At 39.1% G+C, this 22,961-nt stretch overlaps 1 protein-coding gene across 3 annotated transcripts in view; it reads right to left on the bottom strand.

Annotated features, from left to right (window-relative positions):
- Positions 1 to 3,151: 3,151 nt before the first annotated feature.
- Positions 3,152 to 22,961, bottom strand: part of SIRT1 (sirtuin 1) — a 31,768-nt gene continuing 11,958 nt past the window's right edge. For 2 of the 3 annotated variants that reach the window (XM_047760969.1, XM_047760970.1), the window contains 5 exons: positions 13,496 to 13,643; positions 12,417 to 12,496; positions 11,612 to 11,798; positions 9,023 to 9,583; positions 3,152 to 5,240 (listed from right to left, as the gene is read on the bottom strand). In XM_047760969.1, coding sequence (XP_047616925.1) covers positions 4,912 to 5,240; positions 9,023 to 9,583; positions 11,612 to 11,798; positions 12,417 to 12,496; positions 13,496 to 13,643 — 1,305 coding nt within the window. In that variant the 3' untranslated portion in view covers positions 3,152 to 4,911. Of the gene's footprint in view, positions 5,241 to 9,022; positions 9,584 to 11,611; positions 11,799 to 12,416; positions 12,497 to 13,495; positions 13,644 to 14,139; positions 14,265 to 22,961 lie in introns of all 3 variants that reach the window. The other variant, XM_047760971.1, reaches the window with a different exon arrangement.

Here is a 22,961-nt window from a genome sequence, read left to right as displayed (position 1 = left end):
GTACCAGTTTCTATGGTTGTAATTCAACTTGAGCTGAATTTTAAGGGTTAAAAATTATGATTTAACTCTTATTCTGGGAATTTATAAAAGGAAAAAATTAGTATGGTGAAGACAGTCTTTGCTTTTTGCTAGAATAAATGTCCTTATACAAATCTAAATTACAGATAGGAGTTATCTAAATAACTTGTGGTTCTTTTGTGAATTTTAAGATACTATTGATAAATTGGGAGGTTATCAGAAAGCTTATATTTAGTAATGGAAGAACTCTGTTCTACAGTTACCTGGAATACATCCTTGGTTACTCTGAGAACCAGTCACTGGGTTATAGCTTTTTAAACTATCGATGCTGCAAGTTGGTATTTGAACAAAATTTTCAGTGCTTTAGAACTATTTCCAGAATTCCTGTTGTGGCTCAGCAGGTTAAGAATCCATGAGGATGTGGGTTCAATCCCTGGCCTCACCGAGTGGGTTAAGGATCCAGTGTTGCTGTGGCTGTGGCCCGATTTGACCCCTGGCCTGGGAACTTACATATGCCATGGGTGCCCGTCCTAAAAAAGACAAAAAAAAAAACTATTTCCTTGAATTTTAAGAAATCTTAAGTTTTATGGTGCTGATGCTTGGTTTTCTCCTATCATTAAATTGTTAGTTGATGGAACATATGTGACTTTCTGCTATAATGCAAATATTTATTTTTTAAATGCCATGAAAACTGTTGAAATAATAAAGATTTATGGTTTAATATTTAAATTTTCATTGGTTCTAAGACAAAATTGTTCAAACATATTAATGTCTCAGGGAAGGTCTCTTAAATTTTGAATTGCTTGCTTCCATTCCATACAAATTTATCTCTTTTATATAAGTCCCCAAGTCTCTTAACTACTTTTCAAATCCAAAACAACCTGGAAGAATTGGGTACATAATTTTCCAGCAAAACCTTAACTGAATTGTTGAGGCTATGATTAAGTGGGACTAAATGGAGACTATTGTAATTTTACTGTGGCAATGTTAATATGTTGACTTACTGTGTTTGGTCTAGGTGCTGCCTCAGACCTCTATGGGGTGCTGCATTATATGTGCTTCAAAAAATTCTTTTAACCTTTATAATTCAGAAATGCAAATGAGCCTAAGGATTTTGGAGAAGGGATTGTAGACCTGTACTTTTCAGTGTAACTTCTGGTAAACCGTAAGTGTCTTTTTATGTGTAGAAGCCCATAATAACTTTCCTCAGAATAGTGGTATTTTTCACAATGGAGACTCTTCCCTGTACCCGATAATGATACTGTTACCCTGTACATCCATTCCTTGAGAATAGGGATTGTTCCCATTGCAAATGTAGATGTGTCAGATGCTCTTCTTCTCAGTAACCTCTGTATGCTATGAAGCTCATCTGTGAAATAGCCACTTTGGATTTCAGGTGGAGTACAAAAGTAAAGTACAAGGCACAATTTGGGTAAGCCTGATACTCTTTTCCTCTCTGTTGTTAACAGACATTCAGTAGAATTAACAGCAAGGAGATTCATGGCAGAAAATTAAAATACCATGGAGGATTTTTCAAATTGCCATTTGCTTTTTTAAAAGTAACAAAATATCCAGCTTTATAGATGAGTAGAAAGTAGGCACATATCAAGTTCACTAAATTATAAGGACCATTATTGAGCTGGCTAAACTTTTGAAAACATTTGGCCTTCATATAGACCTAGTTTTAAGAGCAACCATGTGTTTTTAGCTCTCCTGTCTTGACAGTAGTAGTCTTAACCAATAACCATTGTTCAGACCGAGAAGGAAGTACAACCAAGGCGAGCCTTGAAATTGGCCTGAAATAAAACCAGAATAGAATTTCTAAAACTGAGAGACTTAAATTAAGAGCCCAACCTTTTCACAGGGCCCACTCAGGTCTTGACTATGCATAATGCTTAAGAACAAAAGCAAATGGTCCTGTTCTCAGCCTTTTCCAGATCACGAACCTCTTTGGCCATTCAAACTGCTTATGGTAGAGATACTCCTACAATGGTAATCTCTCTAGAGGTAAGTTGGCAATGGTCTGCTTGTTTTATTAAGCCTTACTTTCCTTTTTAGGCCAGGCTCCTGGGAATGGAATTGGTTAAGTGCTAAAGGTAACTCCTGTACACTTTTGCTTTCTCAACCTTTACTATACTTTTGAATAACCTGGGGCTACTTTTTAGTACTTTGTATAGGCCATAGATATGTCACCTCTAAGAACTCACTTACCTATACTTTTCATTTCCCAGGTGATTTTTAATCGTCCCAACTGAGAGCCACTGAAGAGGGGAAGTCATTAGGCCATTTCTCCATATTTCTGCTAGCATCCTAATGCTGACTTGGTTCATTTTCAAGGTGGGGAGAGAGCTTTTGGTGTACAAAACTAGATGGCAAGTTTAGGAGTTTGAGACTTGTTTCAAATACAACTTAGCAAATAGTATTTAGCAGATAGGTGAAGGTACCTCATTGGTTTGTGTACAACTGAAGAAGATGCTGATTATAAACCATGTGACACTAATTAGGATACTGCATCAGTGAAATACATGGTGCATTAACCAAGAGGAATGGAAAAAGCATGAAGTTAATGGCCTAATTAGGTCTTGCTAGGTAGTAAATTTGACTATGGTATGAACTAGCATACTTTCCATTTTGTGCATATATGGAATGATGTCAATTCCTTATTTTTCTAACATCTTAGGATGAATCTAGTACGAACAAGATATATGGAGGCAGAGTTCTTTTAAATTTACTAAGAGCAGAAAACTGCTTGTCAAGTTTATTCATTATAACACCTTCATAAGGAGCATGTTCCAGCACTTTTGAATTTTAAGTTTCCAGGTCCGCCTCAGAAAAGTTCACGGCAGATTTGATCTGCAGTAATTTTTTGCCCATTCCTAGTGTTTACACCAGGAGACTAGTTTCACGGTATCATAGGTAGCACATGGGTTCTTGAGTTCACCATTTCCACTGTTCCTTCTTGTCCCCCAATCCTAAAGTGTTGGTCCTTTGACAAACCTTTCATGTGTTGTGTACCGTTCTGGTGAGACTGTCATAAACTTAATGAAGACGTGGAATGAGAAGAAAGCATCTAATATATATAGCCCTCTGTACAAAATCTGCAAATTTTTAAAATTTTATACCTTAAACAATGTAACAGAAAAAAGTCAAATGTCAATTTTAATAGACTTTAAAACAGTGTACAAGTATAAAACACTGGTTTTGTATTTCAAAAGTTGGAGGAAGATATCCAGTCATTAAACAGTCTACAAAACATATGCCAGTAGATTACATAAAAGACTATGTACAATATAAAAAGAGCTGAAAACAGTCTTCACTGTAAAAATAATTTAAAACAAATTCTTCAATTTAAAATATCATCTATAGCACAAACACACATCATGCAAATGGAAAACTAAATATACTGCATTCTTTAGTGTAGCCCAATAAATTCAGTTTGAGACCTCTTTTAGGTAGGGAAATAGCCATTCAATAAAACTCTTCTCCGGCAGTAATGGTCCAAGCTGGGTATTTTATACTTAAAGAACAGCTACATTTCAAACCCTTTTTTGTTAAATTGTAATAAATACTAAAGCAACATAGGAATACTTTATTGGAAGTAACATTGGGGAAAGGACTGGAAAATAAATGCTTCTCTGCAACTTTATAAAGTATGAACTTTTTTGAAAGGCTAGAAGCTTCTGCAGCTGAGAAAATTGATGTCTAGTTTTAAGGCAGGCTAAGCTTTTTATAGGAACTAGTTTGTTTCATCAGCTATTCTGGTATTACAAGTCACATCGCCTTCATCTCCGTAATACTAGGCTAGTAGTTTGGTGTTTATTACACCAAATCTTCCCAACAGGAAACATGTACTTACTGGCTTTGGAACCTAAATCAGAGCCTGTTGCTCTCACTTAATGGGGGGTGCAGGGGTAAGGGGGAGCAACAGTCCAAATTATTACACTCTCCCCAAGTTGAAGTACCATTATTATTGGTTCATAAAGACTTTGCAAATTCACATCTTGGCAGTTTAATACTTGTGGAAAAGGATCAATGCAAGCTCTACCACAGTGATAGGTATTTAAACAATGGCAAATATTCTTATAACTAAGGGGACCAAGGCAGGCACTACTGTTTCTAAAGCAACTGAAACATTTCCAAAGCATTTATTTGTTTTTTAGGTTAGTTTTATGAGGCAATATAGACATTACCACATGTCCACAGGAAGTACAAAAGCCATCTTCATTTGAACAATACAATATTCCTGAAACGATTAGCACCAAGTCTCACTTTAAAAAGCAAAGACAACTAAGTGCTCTCCCACATACCGTTGACTTCTTTCTGCTCACACTGCATGTCATGAGATTTTTAAAAAGTTAGCTGCCACAAGTTTTGGAAAAATGCCAGTGTTTAAAAAATAGGTAATTGTGCTAATAAAGAATCAAAAGTTCAGCAGACAGATTTGAGGATTTTAAACCATTCAATGTTACAAAGAAAAGTGTGAAAGTACCATTCTTTGGTCTAGATAAGCTGTTCCCTTTACATTAATTTAACATTCCAATGGCTTTTTGAAAACTTTAAAATGTTGAAACTCACTAGGCAAAAAAAAAAAAAAATTATATATACATGGGGATATATCATACAAATGAATCTTTAAAACAAAGTCTTGTCCAACAGCTGATTAAAGATACTTAGTACCTTTCTTTAAAAAAAAAAAAAAGTTAGTGTTTGAGTATATAAGCACAGAAACAAGAAGTTAAAAATTACCCATGGGAAGAAAATCTTTTACCAGTTTATAAATATTACACCTTTCTGGTTTCCTTGCGCTACTGGGTTCACAAGTAAATGTTCAATTTGACATGCTAAAGTCCCTAATGCTGGTGGAACAATTCCTGTACCTGGACAATTATTACATTATGATTTGTTTGATGGATAGTTAACGCCTGTTGCTTCCTGTTTCATGGATATAGCTTCATTAACTGCCTCTTGGTCACTTCCATCAGCTCCAAATCCAGTTCCTCCAGCTCGCACATTAACATCAGCATCATCTTCCAAACCATTGTAAAATTCTTCAATCTCACTTTCATCCTCCATGGGTTCTTCTAGACTTGGACTCTGGCAAGTTCCACTTTCACTGTTACTGCCACAAGAACTAGAGGATAAGACATCATCTTCAGAGTCTGAATATACCTCAGCGCCATGGAAAATATAACGGTTTGGTGGTAAAAACAGATACTGATTACCTGAAATAAAGTAATAAAAGAGAAGTAGGTTATTTTCAGTTTTCTAAGACTTAGTCTGGGCAGTATGGAGTAAGTGTAGGTTTTAGCCTTTTGCCTGAATATCATTACTACAGGCTATTTTAGAAAATTTCTCTAAAACAAGTTATAGACTCAGTCAGTTAGTCCTGGTTCTGCCACTCACCAAACTGTGTAAGTTGGGACAATTATGTCTATGCCCCAATTTCTTCATCTGGATGTGAAATAATTTTTACAACCCTATGAGATTAAGTATGAAAAAACAGAGCCATGTTCAATGAAGGTTATTTAGCCAACTCTCTTGAATAGATCTGATGAGCTGAAGTACCTAGCCCACGACCCACCTTCTGAATCAGAATTTTTACAAGAGTCCTATACACATTATAAAGTGTGAAGGAGTGATCTAGCATTAGACTTCAACCTTTCTTTCCCAGAGCCCTCCCAAATTTGCATTAGCAGTATAAGATTTGACCAGTGATGGAGAGTTCCCTGTCTCCCCTGAGCTATGGACCCTGAGTCAAAAGCACTCCTCTAAAATGTCCTGCTCTTATGAGCATAAATTTAAATCTGTAAATATTTAAAAGCCAAGTAAGTCCTAGGTTGGTCAAATTTGGTTTAGCTAATTTTGTTTACATCGAGATCTAAGTGAATGGGTAGGAACCCTAAACATTAATGATGAAATTTTTTTTTTTTGGTCTTTTTGCCTTTTCTAGGGCCACACCCTCGGCATGTGGAGGTTTCCACGCTAGGGGTTCCATCAGACCTGTAGCCACCAGCCTGCACCAGAGCCACAGCAACACAAGATCCAAGCCGCATCTGTGACTTACACCGCAGCTCACGGCAACACCGGATCCTTAACCCACTGAGCAAGGCTGGGGATCCAACCCACAACCTCATGGTTTCTAGTCGGATTCGTTAACCACTGAGCCACAACAGGAACTCTGAAATATTTTATACCCTTAAATTCACAACCAGTCTTACCAAACATGGTGTTGTAGTGATTACATGATATCCCAGATAGATTCAGAAAAGCCTGACTACTGGAGTAACATACCGTCTACCACACATACCCAAATTTCTCTTAAAATGACTTCAAGTTTTTTTAAACCCCATCATGACCCAGTTCTAGTATGTATTCAAGTGTGAAAACCACTTGTTTCACTGTGTCTCAAGAGAAAACACATTATTCAGTTTTCTAAGGTCCTAGTACTAATTTCCATGATTGGAAGAAGGAGTAAAGTACTCTTTAGTTAAAAGAAATCTGGTGCTTCTTGACAGGGCCATTTCCTTTGAATCACACCACACCCCCTCAGTCTTATTATTTTTGTTTTTTGTCTTTCTAGGGCTGCACCCAAGGCATATGGAGGTTCCCAAGCTAGAGGTCTAATCGGAGCTGTTGCTGCTGGCCTATGCCTCAGCCACAGCAACACCAAATCTAACCCCTCTGTCTTTTAAGGAGTACCAGCATGTGGCTGACCTGCCCTTTTCTTTCCATAGTTTTGGTCAAATTTCTAAAAACTACTTCATCCTGTTCTGGCCACCTTGAAGAACTGAATAATCTATTTCTCAGTCCAAGTACCCTGTACCTGTGTTTTTGCCCTCTTGTCAACCATCAAGACATTTAAATTTTACTTGCTATGTGCCAACTTCTCTCCTATTCAGCCTCAACCTCACAACAGAAATAGTGGCAAACTAAAATCAATGTGTAAAGTTCAACTGTTTGGTTTTACAGCTAAAAATGTTAAGTTCAATGCTTTAAGTCAGTTATCTTTCCAAATGCTCACAGTGCTATGATCAGTCTAATTCAAGGTCCAAACTGGTAGACTGCTCTAGGTTTAATACATTTCCTGGGGCAGAGTTTTTATGTCTGACCCATTTGTCAAAAAGATAATGAAAAAATATGCCCTGTGCCTAGGCAGACTTTGTGTACAATACTTGCCTGACTAAATCGGTAATTTTTCTACTTCTGACTCTTGCCACAGTTGCAAGGATAAGTATTCCATGCTTTTTGTTTCCCCCATCTCCCCATGGAAGATTTCCCCTAGAGTTCAAGACCAAAATCAGTACTTAGGCTTTTATTTATTTATTTATTTATTTATTGCATTTTAAGGCTTCACTTGCACCCTATGGAAGTTGCCAGGCTAGGAACTGAATGGGCGCTGTAGCTGACGGCCTACGGCACAGCCACACCAGACCCAAGCCACTTTTGTGACCTACACCACAGCTCATGGCAACGCTGGATCCTTATTCCTCTAAGCAAGGCCAGGGACTGAACCCATGTCCTCCTGGATACTAGTCAGGTTCATTACTGCTGAGCCTCGAGGGGAACTCCCAGAACTTTTAGGCTTTTTAGAAAACCTTCTAGAATCTAGTTCCCTCCAAGTAGCATCTACCTTTTTAAATACCACCTATTTTTTTCTTTTTTTTTTTTTTGGCTGCACCCGCAGCAACATTCCAGCTGTGACCTGTGCCACAGCTTCAATGCCACAAGGGAAACTTCTCACTTTTTTCCCCTGACTTTCAGGGCTGCCATCTGCAGTATACAGACGTTCCCAGGCTAGGGGTCAAATCCAAGCCATGTCTTTGACCTATACCAGAACTCATGGCAACACTGGATACTTAATCCACTGATTGAGGCCAGGGATTGAACCCACATCCTCACGGTCACTAGTCAGATTCGTTACCAGTGGGAACTCCCTTGTTCACCTGTATTTGTAATTACACTCAAACATCAGTAGCTTGATCAGTATCTGCAGAACTTGCTACAGATACAATGCCTGGTAAAGAATATGCACAGAGGCTTATTCAACTGAACTAAAATTTATTTACAGCTATGATTAGAACATGTTATATATTTGTCTGAAATTTCTTGCCATGGAGTTCCCATTTTGGCTCAGTGGGCTAAGAACCTGACATAGTGTCTGTGAGGATGCATGCAGGTTTGATCCCTGGCCTCCCTCAGTGGGTTAAGGATCCAGTATGGCTGCGGCCTATGTCTCAGCTGCAGCTCTGATTCAACCCATAGCCTGAGAACTTCCAATATGCCACAGCTGTGAACATGAAAAGGAAAAAGAAAATTTTCAGTTTTCACCATGTATGGTAAGTGGAACAGACTTAAGGTTTTAAGCTGTATAACCTGCATCTAAGTGCACAATTTCTGCTGTTTCTGCCATTGATGATACTTGGGTGTAAGTGGTTTCAAAAAGCAGTAAGTGATTTCACCTTTGTTAATACTAATTGGTGTGCCAACAAAAAAGGGCAGATGCTATTTATGATGCTCAGAAGAATCAGATGTTTTCTAGATCTGAGATAGCACATAATGGTTAAGAGAACCTGAAACCAAACCTGGTTCTTCCGCAGCTGTTACCCGAATGGTCCTTGATTTCCCACCTGTACCAGAAAGTAATGGTTCCTATCTCACAAGATTAAAATAGGAAATGTAAAGGCACTGACCCACAATAAGCACCCCAATCTCAAATCACTGCTACCAGCTATAAAGCTCTCACCAGATAATGGCAAAGCCCTCAGTATTTCCCAACTTAAAGCTTACCGCCTTATTCCTAGACAAACACAAGGTACAGAGCACACTTTCACACATTTCTTCACCATGTTTCTTTTCTTAGCTTAAATTATCAATGTTAGTTTCTCTAAACACAACTATTACATTTAGCTGCATAAACTTACCCTAACCTGCCACAATTGCTCATTCTTACAAATATTTTGTAACAATAATTATACTTTCAGAATGGTTCAACAGCCTTTCTTACCATCAAGCCGTTTACTAATCTGCTCCTTTGCAAGTCTAGCTGGCCAGCATTTTCTCACTGTTTCGGCAACTGAAGTTCTTTCATTTTTCTCTCCATTACCGGAGGCAACATTCTTCAAACCTGGACTCTCCATCGGTTCTTTAACACTTTCAATGCTCCTAGAAGTCTGTACTTCCTTTGATTTCTCTTCAACACAGTCTTTTGACTCAGACACATCTAGATCATCAACATTACTCTTTGTTGCTTGGTCTAAAAGAGGGACAGTCACTGAAGAAGCTGGTGGTGAAGTTCTTTCTGGTGAACTAGAGCCTTCTGAAATATTGAGAGGTGTGGGTGGTAATTCCGACAAGTGAGCCAACTCTTTTTGTGTTCGTGGAGGCTTTTCAGTAATTTCTGAAAGCTTTACAGGGTTGCAGCAAAGCTTGGCATATTCACCTCCTAACCTATGACACAATTCATTAATAATGACATCACAGTCTCCAAGAAGCTCTACATCAAAATGCAGGTGAGGCAAAGGTTCCCTATTAATTAATATCTGAGGCACTTCATGGGGTATGGAACCTAAAAATAAGGTGAAAAAGTAAGAGTTAGAGAAAGGAAGGGAGGTACAGTAATAAAACCACAACAAATGCACTATATAAAAATCTAAAATGCTCAATACCGAAAAAAGACACCCACCTCCAATATTTAACCAAGCCATTACATATCATCAAGCTATCAAGTAAGCAGAGGAACAGTTAAGCATCTTTGAAAATTTCAAGTTCTGCTCCATCGTCTGGGCAATCACTTCTGACTTTTCCATTCTGTACCAACACATTTTGCTACCCCACAGAAAACTTTTAAGAAATACTCTGCCTGGAGCTCCCATCGTGGAGCAGCAGAAACGAATCCGACTAGGAACCATAAGTTTCGGGTTCAATCCCTAGCCTCGCTCAGTGGGTTAAGGATCTGGTGTTGCCGTGAGCTGAGGCGTAGGCTGCAGACTTGGCTCAGATCCTGCGTTTGCTGTGGCTCTGGCGTAGACCAGTTGCGAGTAGACCCCTAGCCTGGGAACCTCCATATGCCGAGGGTGTGGCCCTAAAAAAGCAGAAAAAAAAGTTCTCTGCCTTACCTTTAAAGAGGGAAAAAACCTTCAAAAATAAAGAAGCTCATTTTTCCTTTTTTTCCTTTTAGTTATAAATTGTTCTATAGTCTACTTTAACAGAATTTAACAGCTGTTTAGGGAAGACTCAGTTAAACTGCTAAAGCCACTACACGTAGGTTAGGATAAAGAATTGGAGAATTTTACTCTGTCTCTTCCAGCATTCTGGCTGCCTATTTGCTGGTATGGGGGTCTAATTTAATTATCTAGCTAAGGGTTTTGATATTCTCGCCTCTGTTCTCCTTCGCTCATTTTTAGGGCACAACTGACGCTACTGAATTAGTCCTTTTTCTCTCTCCCACTTGCTTGCTCACTAGAGAGAGAAAAAAGGTACACTATAGAACATGGGTTAAAGAAATATTCATGAGGGAGTTCTCACTGTGGCTCAGTGGTAATGAACCCAACTAGTATCCATGAGGATGTGGGTCTGATCCCTGGTCCCACTCAGTGGGTTAAGGATCCGGTGTTGCCAAAAGCCGTGGTCTAAGTAACAGACACGAATTGGATCTGGTGTTGCTGTGGCTATGGTGTAGGCTGGCAGCTGCAGCTCTGATTCAACCCCTAGCCTGGGAATTTCCATATGCCATGGGTGTGGCCCTAAAAAAGTAATAAATATTTGCAAGTGTAATAGGGACTTAAAATTGTATCTGAGCATTTGCATACACATCAACACCCTTGTGGATACAGCTGATGCACATATCATGATTATGACAAGGACTCATATTCTTACCAAAACCAATCACTTTGAGTTCCAACATTCTATCTTACATGAGTACATTACAAATGTATGAAGCTATACATTTGAACTTACTGGACCAAAAATCAATCAAATTTGAAAGATCAACAGCTAAATTCAAATTAAGACTAAAAATACACATTTTTAACCTGTTTCAAAAGTGTATATAAATTTACTTGACACTAACTCCTGCCACGTTAGAAACACATTCCATTGAAAAGTTTAAGTTGAGGATTTCCCGTCATGGCAAAGCAGAAACCAATCTGACTAGTATCCATGAGGATGCAGGTTGATCCTTGGCCTTGCTCAGTAAGTCGGGGATCAGGTGTTGCTGTGAGCTGTGGTGTAGGTTGCAGACAACGGCTCAGATCCCGAGTTGCTGTGGTTGTGCTACAGGCTGGCAGCTACTGATTTGACCCCTAGCCTGGGAACTTCCACATGCTGCTGGTGCAGCCCAAAAGAAGACCGGGGCGGGGGGGGGGGGGGGGGGGGGGGGGGGGGGAGGGGGGGGAATTAAACTCTGTTCCTTTATTATTCTGTTTTGAAAGCCTTCTTCCCCCCATTGAATGTCAGATTAACCAATCTTCACGAACAAGAACGTCAAAGCCTGGCTCTTTACCAAGAAACAGTAAGATCACTGGGGTCTACTACACACATCTACAACCCATGAAAATATATATATAAATGGTTCTCTGAAAAATCATCAACTTACTTGGAATTAGTGCTACTGGTCTTACTTTCAGGGAAGACCCAATAACAATGAGAAGATCAACTTCATCTTTGTCATACTTCATGGCTCTATGAAACTGCTCTGGTAAATTTTCACCAAAAAAGACAATCTCTGGTTTCATGATAGCAAGTGGTTCATCAGCTGGGCACCTAGGACATCGAGGAACCACCTGCATGTTCCAGATTTTGATTGAGGTGGGGAAGAGAAGGGCAAGCCCAAGTTAGAAAGAGTCAACATTTCCAGACTTCCCAAGAATGCATTTCGAAATTATCAAAGATGATAATGACTCCATTTTAATATGCTATCCTTGTAATTATATGATTATATATGCAGCTAGCTTAAGAAATAAGCTAAGACATAAATTTTAATGTCTTGATGGTTTTTATTCTTTGCTATATTTTCCTCAAATTTTTTTTTGGCAGTGAGCCAAAATACTTTTTAATGTTTTAAAAGATTACCACAACTAATTTAAGGTTCTAAATCTGACAGACATGAAAAAAGGACAGTAAGGAGAAAAATGTAATATGTAACAGCTCACTTATCTAAATTTTTATTCTAGGCTTATATATTAGCCAATTTCATCATTTTGAGAGACACTATGGAACAATGTGTTCAACACAGGTATTAAAAGGTTTTTTTGTGTATTTCACTAGAATCCCCAATAGTAAGTAACAACATCTTCCTGGATGTTTCTGTACCACATCAATACTTTCAGGGAGGAAAAAAAAAAAAAAGATCTGGAGGCAAAAGAGACATTCATGATTCCTAAAATATGGGTGATAATTACCTGATTAAAAATATCTCCTCGTACAGCTTCACAGTCAACTTTATATTTACAAATCAGGCAAGATGCTGTTGCAAAGGAACCTAACAACAACAAACATCTTTGCTTTATTAAAGGAATTTTCTCATTTCTTAAATAAAGGTTATAACATAAAGTTTAACACCAGAAAAGCTAAAGAATTTAGAAATGTTGAGACTTCACAGAAGAGACATCGATGTAATAATGCTTCCTAAAACTACTCTTTTTAATAAAATATACTGAGTTCCCGTTGTGGTGCAGCAGAAACAAATCCGACTACTAGGAACCGTGAGGTTGCAGGTTCGATCCCTGGCCTCGCTCAGTGGGTTAAGGATCCGGCGTTGCCATGAGCTGTGGTGTAGGTTGCAGATGTGGCTTGGATCCCACGTTGCTGTGGCTCTGGTGTAGGCTGGCAGCAACAGCTCCGATTAGACCTCTAGCCTGGGAACCTCCATATGCCATGAGTGCGACCCTAAAAAGACAAAAAAATAAATAAAATATACCAACTCCTGCAGATTTGGAAGATAACAATTGTATTAATGTAACAGTTGTGTTTTGTAAACAGTTTACATACTTAACAAAATGGTCTATTTAAAATCTTCCAATTTCTGAATCCTAAAAATCTGAATTACCCAGCAGTTCCTTGGGTTTCGTAAAGATGTCATGTTGGACAGTTGCAACTCTTGACACAGGGGTTAACCTTAACAGATGTGATGTCGCCTCAACTGAGGTGTAAGTTCCTGGCCCAGGAACTTCCACAGCCACAGGTGCAGCCTCCACAGCCCCCACCAAGTCATTTTTTTTCTATTCATATCTAAAATTGCTTCTGTAATCCATAAAGGCTATTTAAAAGAATTTAGTGTATGAAACTGCTGCATCTTGAAATCCAAAAGCACATTAATATCTTGACAATTAAGTGTCAAGGCCAATCAATACTTCTGGTTTCATATTTTTGCCCTCTACTTTCCTTAATTTCACCTCCACTCCTGGATGGCAGCCTACTTTCTAACCCTAATTTTTCCTATAAACAAGTAACAGAAAAAGCAATTCTGAAGTTTACTAACCATGACACTGGATTATCCTCTGGATTCCTGCAACCTGTTCCAGTGTATCTATGTTCTGAGTATAGTTGCGAAGCAGTTTTCCTTCCTTATCTGACAAGGCTATGAATTTGTGACAGAGAGATGGCTGGAACTGTCCAGGATATATTTCCTAGATAATGCAAAGAGCAGAAAAGAGAGTAAATCTTAACAGATACCACATGTTTTGGTTTAACAAAAAAAAGCTACCAATGCAAATTTAAAAACGATACATGACCATCTCAAAGCATCTAGATGGATGCAACACACACTTACAAAAAGACTTGCTGTGATATGTATAAAACTCAGCAATTAGTGAACATGGCCTCTTGCAAAGGATAAAGTCAACCCATAAACATCTCTTACAAATGTTAATAGATATTTTAATAAAGTCAGAAGAAATACATACCTCAATATCTAATTTTTGTAGGCTGCAAACTTAGAATTTTTTTTTAAGGAAAAAAGGGGAAAGTCTAAACTGAAATTAAAGGTATCAAAGGTATGGTGACTTCTTTTTAAAACTAAAAATTTAAGACACTGTCAACATAAAAATATTTAAAATTTTTGATTCATCATTCATTATAAATATCAACCTGTTGGAAGTTTAAAGCTGAAGTTTAATTCCTTACCAAAATTGTTTTCCTTCCACTGCACAGGCACATACTGGTATAGTATAGAGTTGCTCATGAATGCTGAGTTGCTGGATTTTGTGTGTGTGTTTTTCCCCCCAAATAATGCTTCAATGCTGTTTCTTCTTTAAAAACAAAGAATTCAGATATACACATGGCAAAAAGATCAGAGAAAAAGTATCAATTTTGGTCCTCTCAACTTTTGACAGTGTTTTTATTAAATTTCATTTAATCAGTGACTATGGCAAAGGAAGTTTCTTGTCTACTTTCTTCTTTAAAGTAGTAGTTCTACCTACTTCCTTACCATTCATTACAGCCTCTAACCTATTACAATCCTAGCAAAAAACTAAATACAACCATATGTCCGTCAATAGGGGACTGGTTGTAGAAATATGGTACATCCAAAACAGTGGAGTATGCAGCCCTTAAAACGAATGAGGGGAGTTCCCGTTGCCGCACAGCAGAAACGAATCCGACTAGTAACCATAAGGTTGCAGGTTTGATCACTGCCCTCGCTCAGTGAGTGGGCTGAGGATCCGGCGTTGCTGTGACCTGTGGTGTAGATTGCAGACACAGCTCAGACCCTGCGTTGCTGTGGCTGTGGCATAGGCCAGCAGCTGTAGCTCTGATTCAACCGCTAGCCTGGGAACCTCCATATGCTGCGGGTGTGGCACTAAAAAGCAAAAAAATAAATAAATAAAATAAAATGAATGAGGGAGGTCTAGATACGCTGACCTGGAAGATGGCCCATGACAAGTGTGAGGAAAGAAAAAAAAAAAAAAAATCAAGCTAGTCACCAGTGTGTATAGCTTTGGAGTTTTGTTGTTGTTGCTTTGTTATTAAGCAAAAATGGAAATTCTATGCAAATTATATAGATACATTCATTTAAACATCATGTCAGGAAGGATACAAACAAGCAAACTGGAGGGGGGAACTTCTGACATTATACAAAAAAGTTTAATTGTTACTATTAAGTAGATTAAAAGTCTTAAGTTTTTAAAAAACCATCTACCAGGATACCCTTTAGGTAAAAAATACACACAAATCTCATTTTAACAACTGTCATATCCACGTCCATATGCTGCTGAAAATTGTCATACAAATCAAAATATTTTTTTGCTTTTTAGGGCTCCACCGAGGCATTTGGAAGTTCCCAGGCTAGGGGTCAAATCGGAGCTTTAGCTACCAGCCTACACCACAGCTACAGCAATGCGGGATCCAAGCCACATCTGCTACCTACACTATGGCACATGGCAATGCCGGATTCTTAACCCACTGAAGCAGGGCAGGGATCAAACCCACATCCTCACGGTCTATTAGTTGGATTTGTTTCCACTGAGCCATAATGGGAACTCCTCCCATGCAAACTTTCATCACAAATTTCATGAATTTTGCAATTTAAGACAACGTATATAAAAAGAAGTAACAGGCGAAAAGTTTATTAAAGCTAATTTTGGAGTTCCCGTTGTGGTGAGGCAGAAGCGAATCTAACTAGTATCCATGAGGATGCATGTTCTTCGATCCCCAGCCTCACTCAGTGGGTTGGAGATCCAGTGTTGCCATGAGCTGTGGCGTAGGTCACAGATGCAGCTCGGGATCCTGATTTGATGTGGCTGTGGTGCAGAGGGGCAGCTGTAGCTCCAATTCTACCCCTAAGCCTGGGAACTTCCATATACCACGGGTGTGGCCCTAAAAAAAAAAAAATAAAGCTAATGTTTATAGAAAACTGAAAGCCACATTGTGTTTTGGACCATTGGGTTGTGTTCTACGAACCACTGTTTTCTCCCCAGGATGCTTTGTTCTGATACATTTACATTTAGAGGATTAAACACCTGTACCTATTAAACCTCTCTCTGGAAACAGCTGTTAGAGAATATAATAATATTCTAGGCAACAGATAAAACAGATCTAAAGTAGTAAGGAAAGTGCTAACAGCATGCCCAGAGCAGCCCAACAAATGACTGACTACCTCCAAAGCAAAGCTGGACAGCAAGAGCACCAAGACTCCCCTCAGAATTCTAGAAGGAACTTCTGTATGCCTTATCAGGGGTGGGTTAAGAACAAAAACCTAGATTCAACCCTACAATGCAGTTTTCCAGTCATGTCCAATCCATTAACAACTTGGGGTAATTTAGCCCTTAAGTTCACAATTCCTGTAGTTAGGAATAATTTATGAAGGGTTTTTTTATTTTATAAGCCTGCATTTCATGGTGATTTGCAACTTAAGTTTGTCTATTTTATTTCAACTATGCAGTAGACCATGTCTGAATCATCAGATTTAAATATTTAAATACTGTGCTCACACTAACAGATATAACCTGAAATAAAGGAAAAAAGTTACTCTGGAAGAACTATTTTAATAGAAAGCACTCCTAAATCAGGCTCTTAAAAGAGACTTCTGCTAAAAACCAATGGCTGGAGATAAAACTTTTGGATAAAATATGTATTAATGCTTTGTGTTGCAACTGTGACATGCTAGTTCTAAGACAAGCCATCCCAAATCTGAGTGTCCTTAAGGAACCAGCCGAAGGCTGGACCACTGTTATTGCCACAGGGATCCTTGTAGAACTGGAAGTAGAGCTGGGACCAAAGGCTTGAAATCCTATTAGAATGACAAGGTGCTTTCACTGCTGTGTGCGGTAACATAAAAACCATCCAGCAATTGGCCATAGGCAACCAATGGGGCTAAAACTAAAGCTCAAAACTATCTGCCATAGTGAATTTTCAGACAGAAATATTGGCTTTTCTCCAGAGATACTCTCTGCTTGCTATCTCCTCAAAACTTCTAGCAATATGAATGAGAACCCAGTCAAAAGTAGGATTAACTACAGCCCCTCAAAACTAAAACGACTTATCAAAGTTTAAGATGACAGTATTTGGAGTTCCCATTGTGATTCAGCAGGTTAAGAACCCAAATAGTATCCATGAAGATTCGAGTTCCATCCCTGGCTTCACTCAGTGAGTTAAGGATCCAGCTTTGCAGCACAGGTCACAGATGTGATTTGGATCTAGCATTGTTGTGGCTGCAGCTATGGCTGGCAGCTGCACCTCCAATTCAACCCCTAGCCTGGGAACTTCAATACACTGAGGGTGCGGCCATTTAAAAAAAAAAAAAAAAAAAGAGTTCCCGATGTAGCTCAGTGGTTAATGAATCCGACTAGGAACCATGGAGTTGCGGGTTCGATCCCTGGCCTTGCTCAGTGGGTTAAGGATCTGGCATTGCCGTGAGCTGTGGTGTAGGCTGGCAGCTACAGCTCCGATTAGACCCCTAGCCTGGGAACCTCCATGTGCCGTGGGAGCAGCCCTAGAAAAGGCAAAAAGACCAAAAATGGGGGGGGGGAGCCCCTATTTGCTAGGTCTTTAGGCAGAACTGTTAGGACACTAGAACCTTAATTCTCCATGCTGCCAAAAAGATAAGTGAAACCAATTGATCCTGGTAAGGAAAATCCTAACTGGCCTTGTTTAATCCATTTCATGGAACCAGACTACTCATTATCTTACCTAATCATTACTTGCAAATTAAAGTTAGTCACCTGACAAACTTAACTACTCTTTTTCCCCTTAAAAATCTGGTTTCCCTGAGAAACTCAAAAGTTTAGCTAACTTTTCCATACTTGCACACCAGACAGCAAATACTTAAGGTTTTCCAGGCCAATACGGTCTCCGTCCTCATGGTCTGTGTTGCAACCACTCAAATCTTCAATTGTTGTACATAAGCAGCCACAAGCAAAATTCCAACAAATAAGCATGGCTATATTCCAGTGAGACTTTATTTTCGCTCAATGATATTTAAATTTCATATACTGTGAAATAGTCTTTGATTTTTTTTTCCCCCATTCATCTGAAAATCCTTAGGTCACAAGCTGTACAAAACAGGCAATGGGCAACATCTAGACTGAGGTCATATACTAATCTAACAAAAGAGAACTTCAATTAGTCAAGCTATTTTTTAACCACTTAACGTACGAGGCCTAACTGGAGCACTTTGTTTTAGACTAGGCTGAGAAGTAGGTTATAGCATTTTAAGGATCATAAAGGAAAAGAACACAGCATGACAGAGCTCCCATGTAATCCACAAAGCAAATTACTTGCAATTACTACCTGGTCCTTTACAGAAAAGGTCTGCTGACCCTCCATGAAGACAACTATATCCCCATTTTACAGATGAAAGAAACCAAAGCATAGGAATAACTTGCCAAAGGTCAACCTCACTTTGATGCCAAAGGGCAGGTCTTAACCACTATGCAATTTTTCACCCCTCAACCTCATATTCCCTATCTTCCTTTAAGGCTAAGAACCATTTCTACTAGGTATTGCAAATCAGTCTAATAAAACTAATTTAGTAAGTAAAGTATATATTTCGCTTTGTACATCTTCATGGGATTACTGAAGGCTGGAATTCTAAACAGCCTCTATTGTAAAAACACTCTTTAAGAACACATAATGTTCCCACAAATCAGCACGAAAAAGAAAAAAAGCACCGAGTTCCCATCGTGGCTCAGCAGTTAAAGAAACCAATGAGCATCCATGAGGACTCAGGTTCGATCCCTGGTCTTGCTCAGTGGGTTAAGGATCCAGCGTTGCTGTGAGCTGTGGTGTAGGTTGCCAGCAACTGGACCCCTAGCCTGGGATCCTCCACATGCCATGGGTATGACCCTAAAAAGACCAAAAAAAAAAAAAAAGGGCATCTAATGGGGGAAAAAAAAGTAGCTAAAAACAGGTAATTCAATGATATCTACATGGCAGGTAGTAAAAAGCAGTAATCTATACTAGTTAACAAAAACACAATGCTAACATAATGACAAGACTTTTTTTTGTTATTGCTATACTGGTAGTTTTAACTGCCTTATAAATAACTGCTAAAAAAGGGGGCAGTAAGTGTGGAGTTCCCTTGTGATGCAGTGGGTGAAGGATGTGGCATTTTCACGGAGGTGGCTCTGGTTCAATCCCTGGCCCGGCAACGTCCCCATGCCACGGGTGCCCCACCAAAAAATGAACTTTAGTTAACCATTAATAGGAGACTGATTAACTATACTGTAGTACAACCTAAAACAATACTATGGAGCTTTTTTTTTTAAATGAGGTATACCTAAGAGCCATTATGAACTATTTCCAAGAATATTAAGTGGGGGAAAAAAGCAATGTAGAGAAAAGGGTATGATTCTGTTGGTAATCATTCTTAAAGTATTTTTAGAATCTTACAGTAATATCCCTTCCCCTACACAACAGGTTTACTCATTTTTTTTTCCTAGAAGGGGAACCCAATGAAACATTTTACTATGGTAACCCTTAAGAAATCGGAGGGATTTCTTAAGAAACTGAAGGGAGAGGTCAACATGTTTTTGCACTATTTAAATTTCTTGGAGTTCCCGTCGTGGCGCAGTGGTTAACAAATCCGACTAGGAACCATGAGGTTGCGGGTTCGGTCCCTGCCCTTGCTTGGTGGGTTGACGATCCGGCGTTGCTGTGAGCTGTGGTGTAGGTTGCAGACGCGGCTCGGATCCAGCGTTGCTGTGGCTCTGGCGTAGGCCAGTGGCTACAGCTCCGATTGGACCCCTAGCCTGGGAACCTCCATATGCCGCAGGAGCGGCCCAAAGAAATAGCAAAAAGACAAAAAAATAAAAATAAAAAATAAAATAAATAAATTTCTTTTTAAACCTTAGTATTACACAATACACACACCAGCACACCACACCCCTTTCTCTGAAAAAATAAATAAAAAAATTTTTTTGGTCTTTTCAGGGCCATACCTGCAGCAGGTGGAGGCTCCCAGGCTAGGGGTCAAATCAGAGCTACAGCCTCTGGCCTATGCCATAGCCACAGCAATGCCAGATCCAAGCCGAGTCTTCAGCCTACACCACAGCAACAACAGATCCTTACTTAACCCCACTGTGCAAGGTCAGGGATCGAACCTGCGTCCTCATGGATGCTAGTGGGATTTGTTTCTGCTGAGCCACAAAGGGGAACTCCAAAAATATTTTAATACTAATAATGTATTATGGAGACTTTTTGTGGGAAAGAGGCAGGGGCATTCTAAATCAGCTTTCTCATACACTTCTGATGGGAATCTTATTCAACCTTTCCAGGCACCAGTAAGGCAACAACAAATCAGGACACGGACAATCATAGCAATAGCAATACGCTTCTAATAACGGAAAGCAGGAAACACCCAAAATGAACACCTGCAGTAGACCACTTGATGAACACTGATTATTCAAGTATCTAACAGAAAGTTTATTAAACAGAAAATACCACAAATGCAAAGCAGCAGATAAGAGCCCATTTTTATAATATACATCCAGCTATATCACTGTATATATATATATATATATATATATATATATATAATCCATCTACAAAACTCGGTATTAACTCAGCAAAACTCGGTATTGTCTTCAAGTGAATGTGACTTTTTTTTTTGACAGGGGATTATATATTTTTAACTTTTAAGTAATGATCTGGTTTTAAGATTCCTTAACTTTATAGCTACACAATCCGTTATGTTTGCACATTATCAATAAAGTGACATTTCTCCCTCTACTTTTCTTGAATTTTAAGGACTTAAAGAGAAAGAACATTCACTGTATTCAATATGGGATAGCAACTACACTCTTTGAACACAGCCCTTTTTATTTTTTTTGACTTTTTAGGGCCACACCTGAGGCATAGGAAGGTTCCCAGGCTGGGGTCCAACTGGAGCTGTAGCTGCCAGCCTACTCCACAGTCACAACAATGCCAGATCTGAAATGCGTCTTCGACGTACACCACAGCTCACAGCAACATCCAATCCTAATCCATTGAGTGAGGCCAGGGATCAAACCTCATGGATACTAGTCAGTTTTGTTTCCACTGAGCCATGATGGGAACTCCCTGAACACAGCCCTTCTTAAAAAAGGGTTATTTTTACACATTCTCAGTTTTACTTTCACTGACTCATTAAAAAAATCATTTTTATCAGCATCAGTGAATTATTTTAGATGCCCTATTATACAAGAGGACAATGGTTCAAAATGTGAATATATAGCTTTAACACTGGCATTGATTATTCATATGTAGAAGAATTCAAAGTGGTAACACAGCTGGGCACAGTGTTAATATGCTGCTATTCAAACAATTTTGCAGGAGACATTTTTCAATGTCAAGACTAGGGGTGGCATTTAATGGGAGGAGGCCACTGGTTGCTGCTAAATGCCCTGCAATGCACAGGAACAGCTACTCACAGCAAAAAATTATCCATTCCAAAATGTCAACAGGTTGAGAAACAACTTTTAACAAACTTTTAACACAAGTAACCTCTGACAAACCAGTTACTCTTGGTCACACACCTCTCCATTATTTAGAGTTTCCAGTATAGGAAATGAAATCTAAGTTTCTTCTCAATAATTAATATATACAATTAATGGGTTTATACATCTGTAGAAACTTTCCTTCCAAAATGTCTAAATTCATAATGGGCCCTGTCTTTACGGATTTATATTAAAATTTACTTTCTCTCATAATCAGCAAAACAACCATTAATTAACTTCCTGCCTGGTATAGCAACTGGCAGAAAATTTTAGGAGTATTGTACTCACATATTATTTTAGGAATCCAGTAAAATAGTACAACATTGGCGATCCCATTGTGGCTCAGTGGACACAAATCTGACTAGTATCCATGAGAATACAGGTCTGATCCCTAGCCTCCCTCAGTGGGTTGAAGATCTGGCATTGCCATGAGCTATGTGGTGTAGGTCACAGATGTGGCTCAGATGAGGCATTGCTGTGGCTATGCCGGCACAGGCCGGCAGCTGTAGCTCTGCTTCAACCCCTAGCCTGGGAACCTCCATATGCCGCGAGTGCGGCCCTAAAAAGCAAAATAAATAAATACATATCGAAGTTCCCAGGCTAGGGGTCAAATCGGGAGCTGCAGCTGAGGGCCCATGTCCCAGTCACAGCAACCCTAGATCTGAGCCATATCTATGACCTACACCGCAGCTCATGGCGACACTGGACCCTTAACCCACTGAGCAAGGCCAGGGACTGAACCAGAGACCTCATGGATACTAGTCAAGTTCGTTACCACTGAGCCACAATGGGAACCCCACCCATCCTCCATTTTTTTTTACTATCGGCCTTCATTCTTTGTCGTTATGTATTTGTCCTTCATCTTATTAACTTTTAGATGCAAAGTAACTCAATCTTACCTATTACTATTAATTTTAAGTGAAATTTCAGCAACTAGATACTTTGAAGTAGTTTCTACCATGAAACTAAAGTACAACAACCCTATGTGAGTGGCAGTTATAAGGATTTATTTAGCTCTTTCTTACCATAACAACTTTCACAGAAAAGTGAAACATGCTGCCCCTCGAATGTTTTCTTCTCCTAGGTGCTATTAAAATCTATTTCAATTTGTGCATTTTTATCATTTGTCTCTGTTAAAGTTACTCTTCCCCCCCCCCCCATTTTATGGCAGCACCCGCAGCATGTGGAAGTTCCCAGGTCAGAGGCTGAATGTGAGCCACAGCTGTGACCTACACTGCAGCCACACAGCAACACCAGATCCTTTAACTCACTGCGCTAGGCCAGAGATTGAACCTGCACCTCAGCAACAATGACAGCTGCTACAGTCAGATGCTTAACCCAAGGACTGCCACGGTGACAATTCCCTGTCAGAATAATTCTTAACTGCTTCTACAAATTTTTACATGGCACAACTATCTTAAGCTAAAAATGAATATCCAGTTTGTATACTGGACAATTATGGTTACAATCTTTCTCACCTTACTTTTTCTTTTTTTGCTTTTTAGGGCTGCACCCACAACATATTTAGTTTGAAGG

This window comes from Phacochoerus africanus, chromosome 15 (genome assembly GCF_016906955.1).
Source record: "Phacochoerus africanus isolate WHEZ1 chromosome 15, ROS_Pafr_v1, whole genome shotgun sequence".
NCBI classification, from domain to species: domain Eukaryota; kingdom Metazoa; phylum Chordata; class Mammalia; order Artiodactyla; family Suidae; genus Phacochoerus; species Phacochoerus africanus.
Note: the sequence above shows the minus strand (reverse complement) of the source record. Positions and strands in the feature narration are given on the sequence as shown.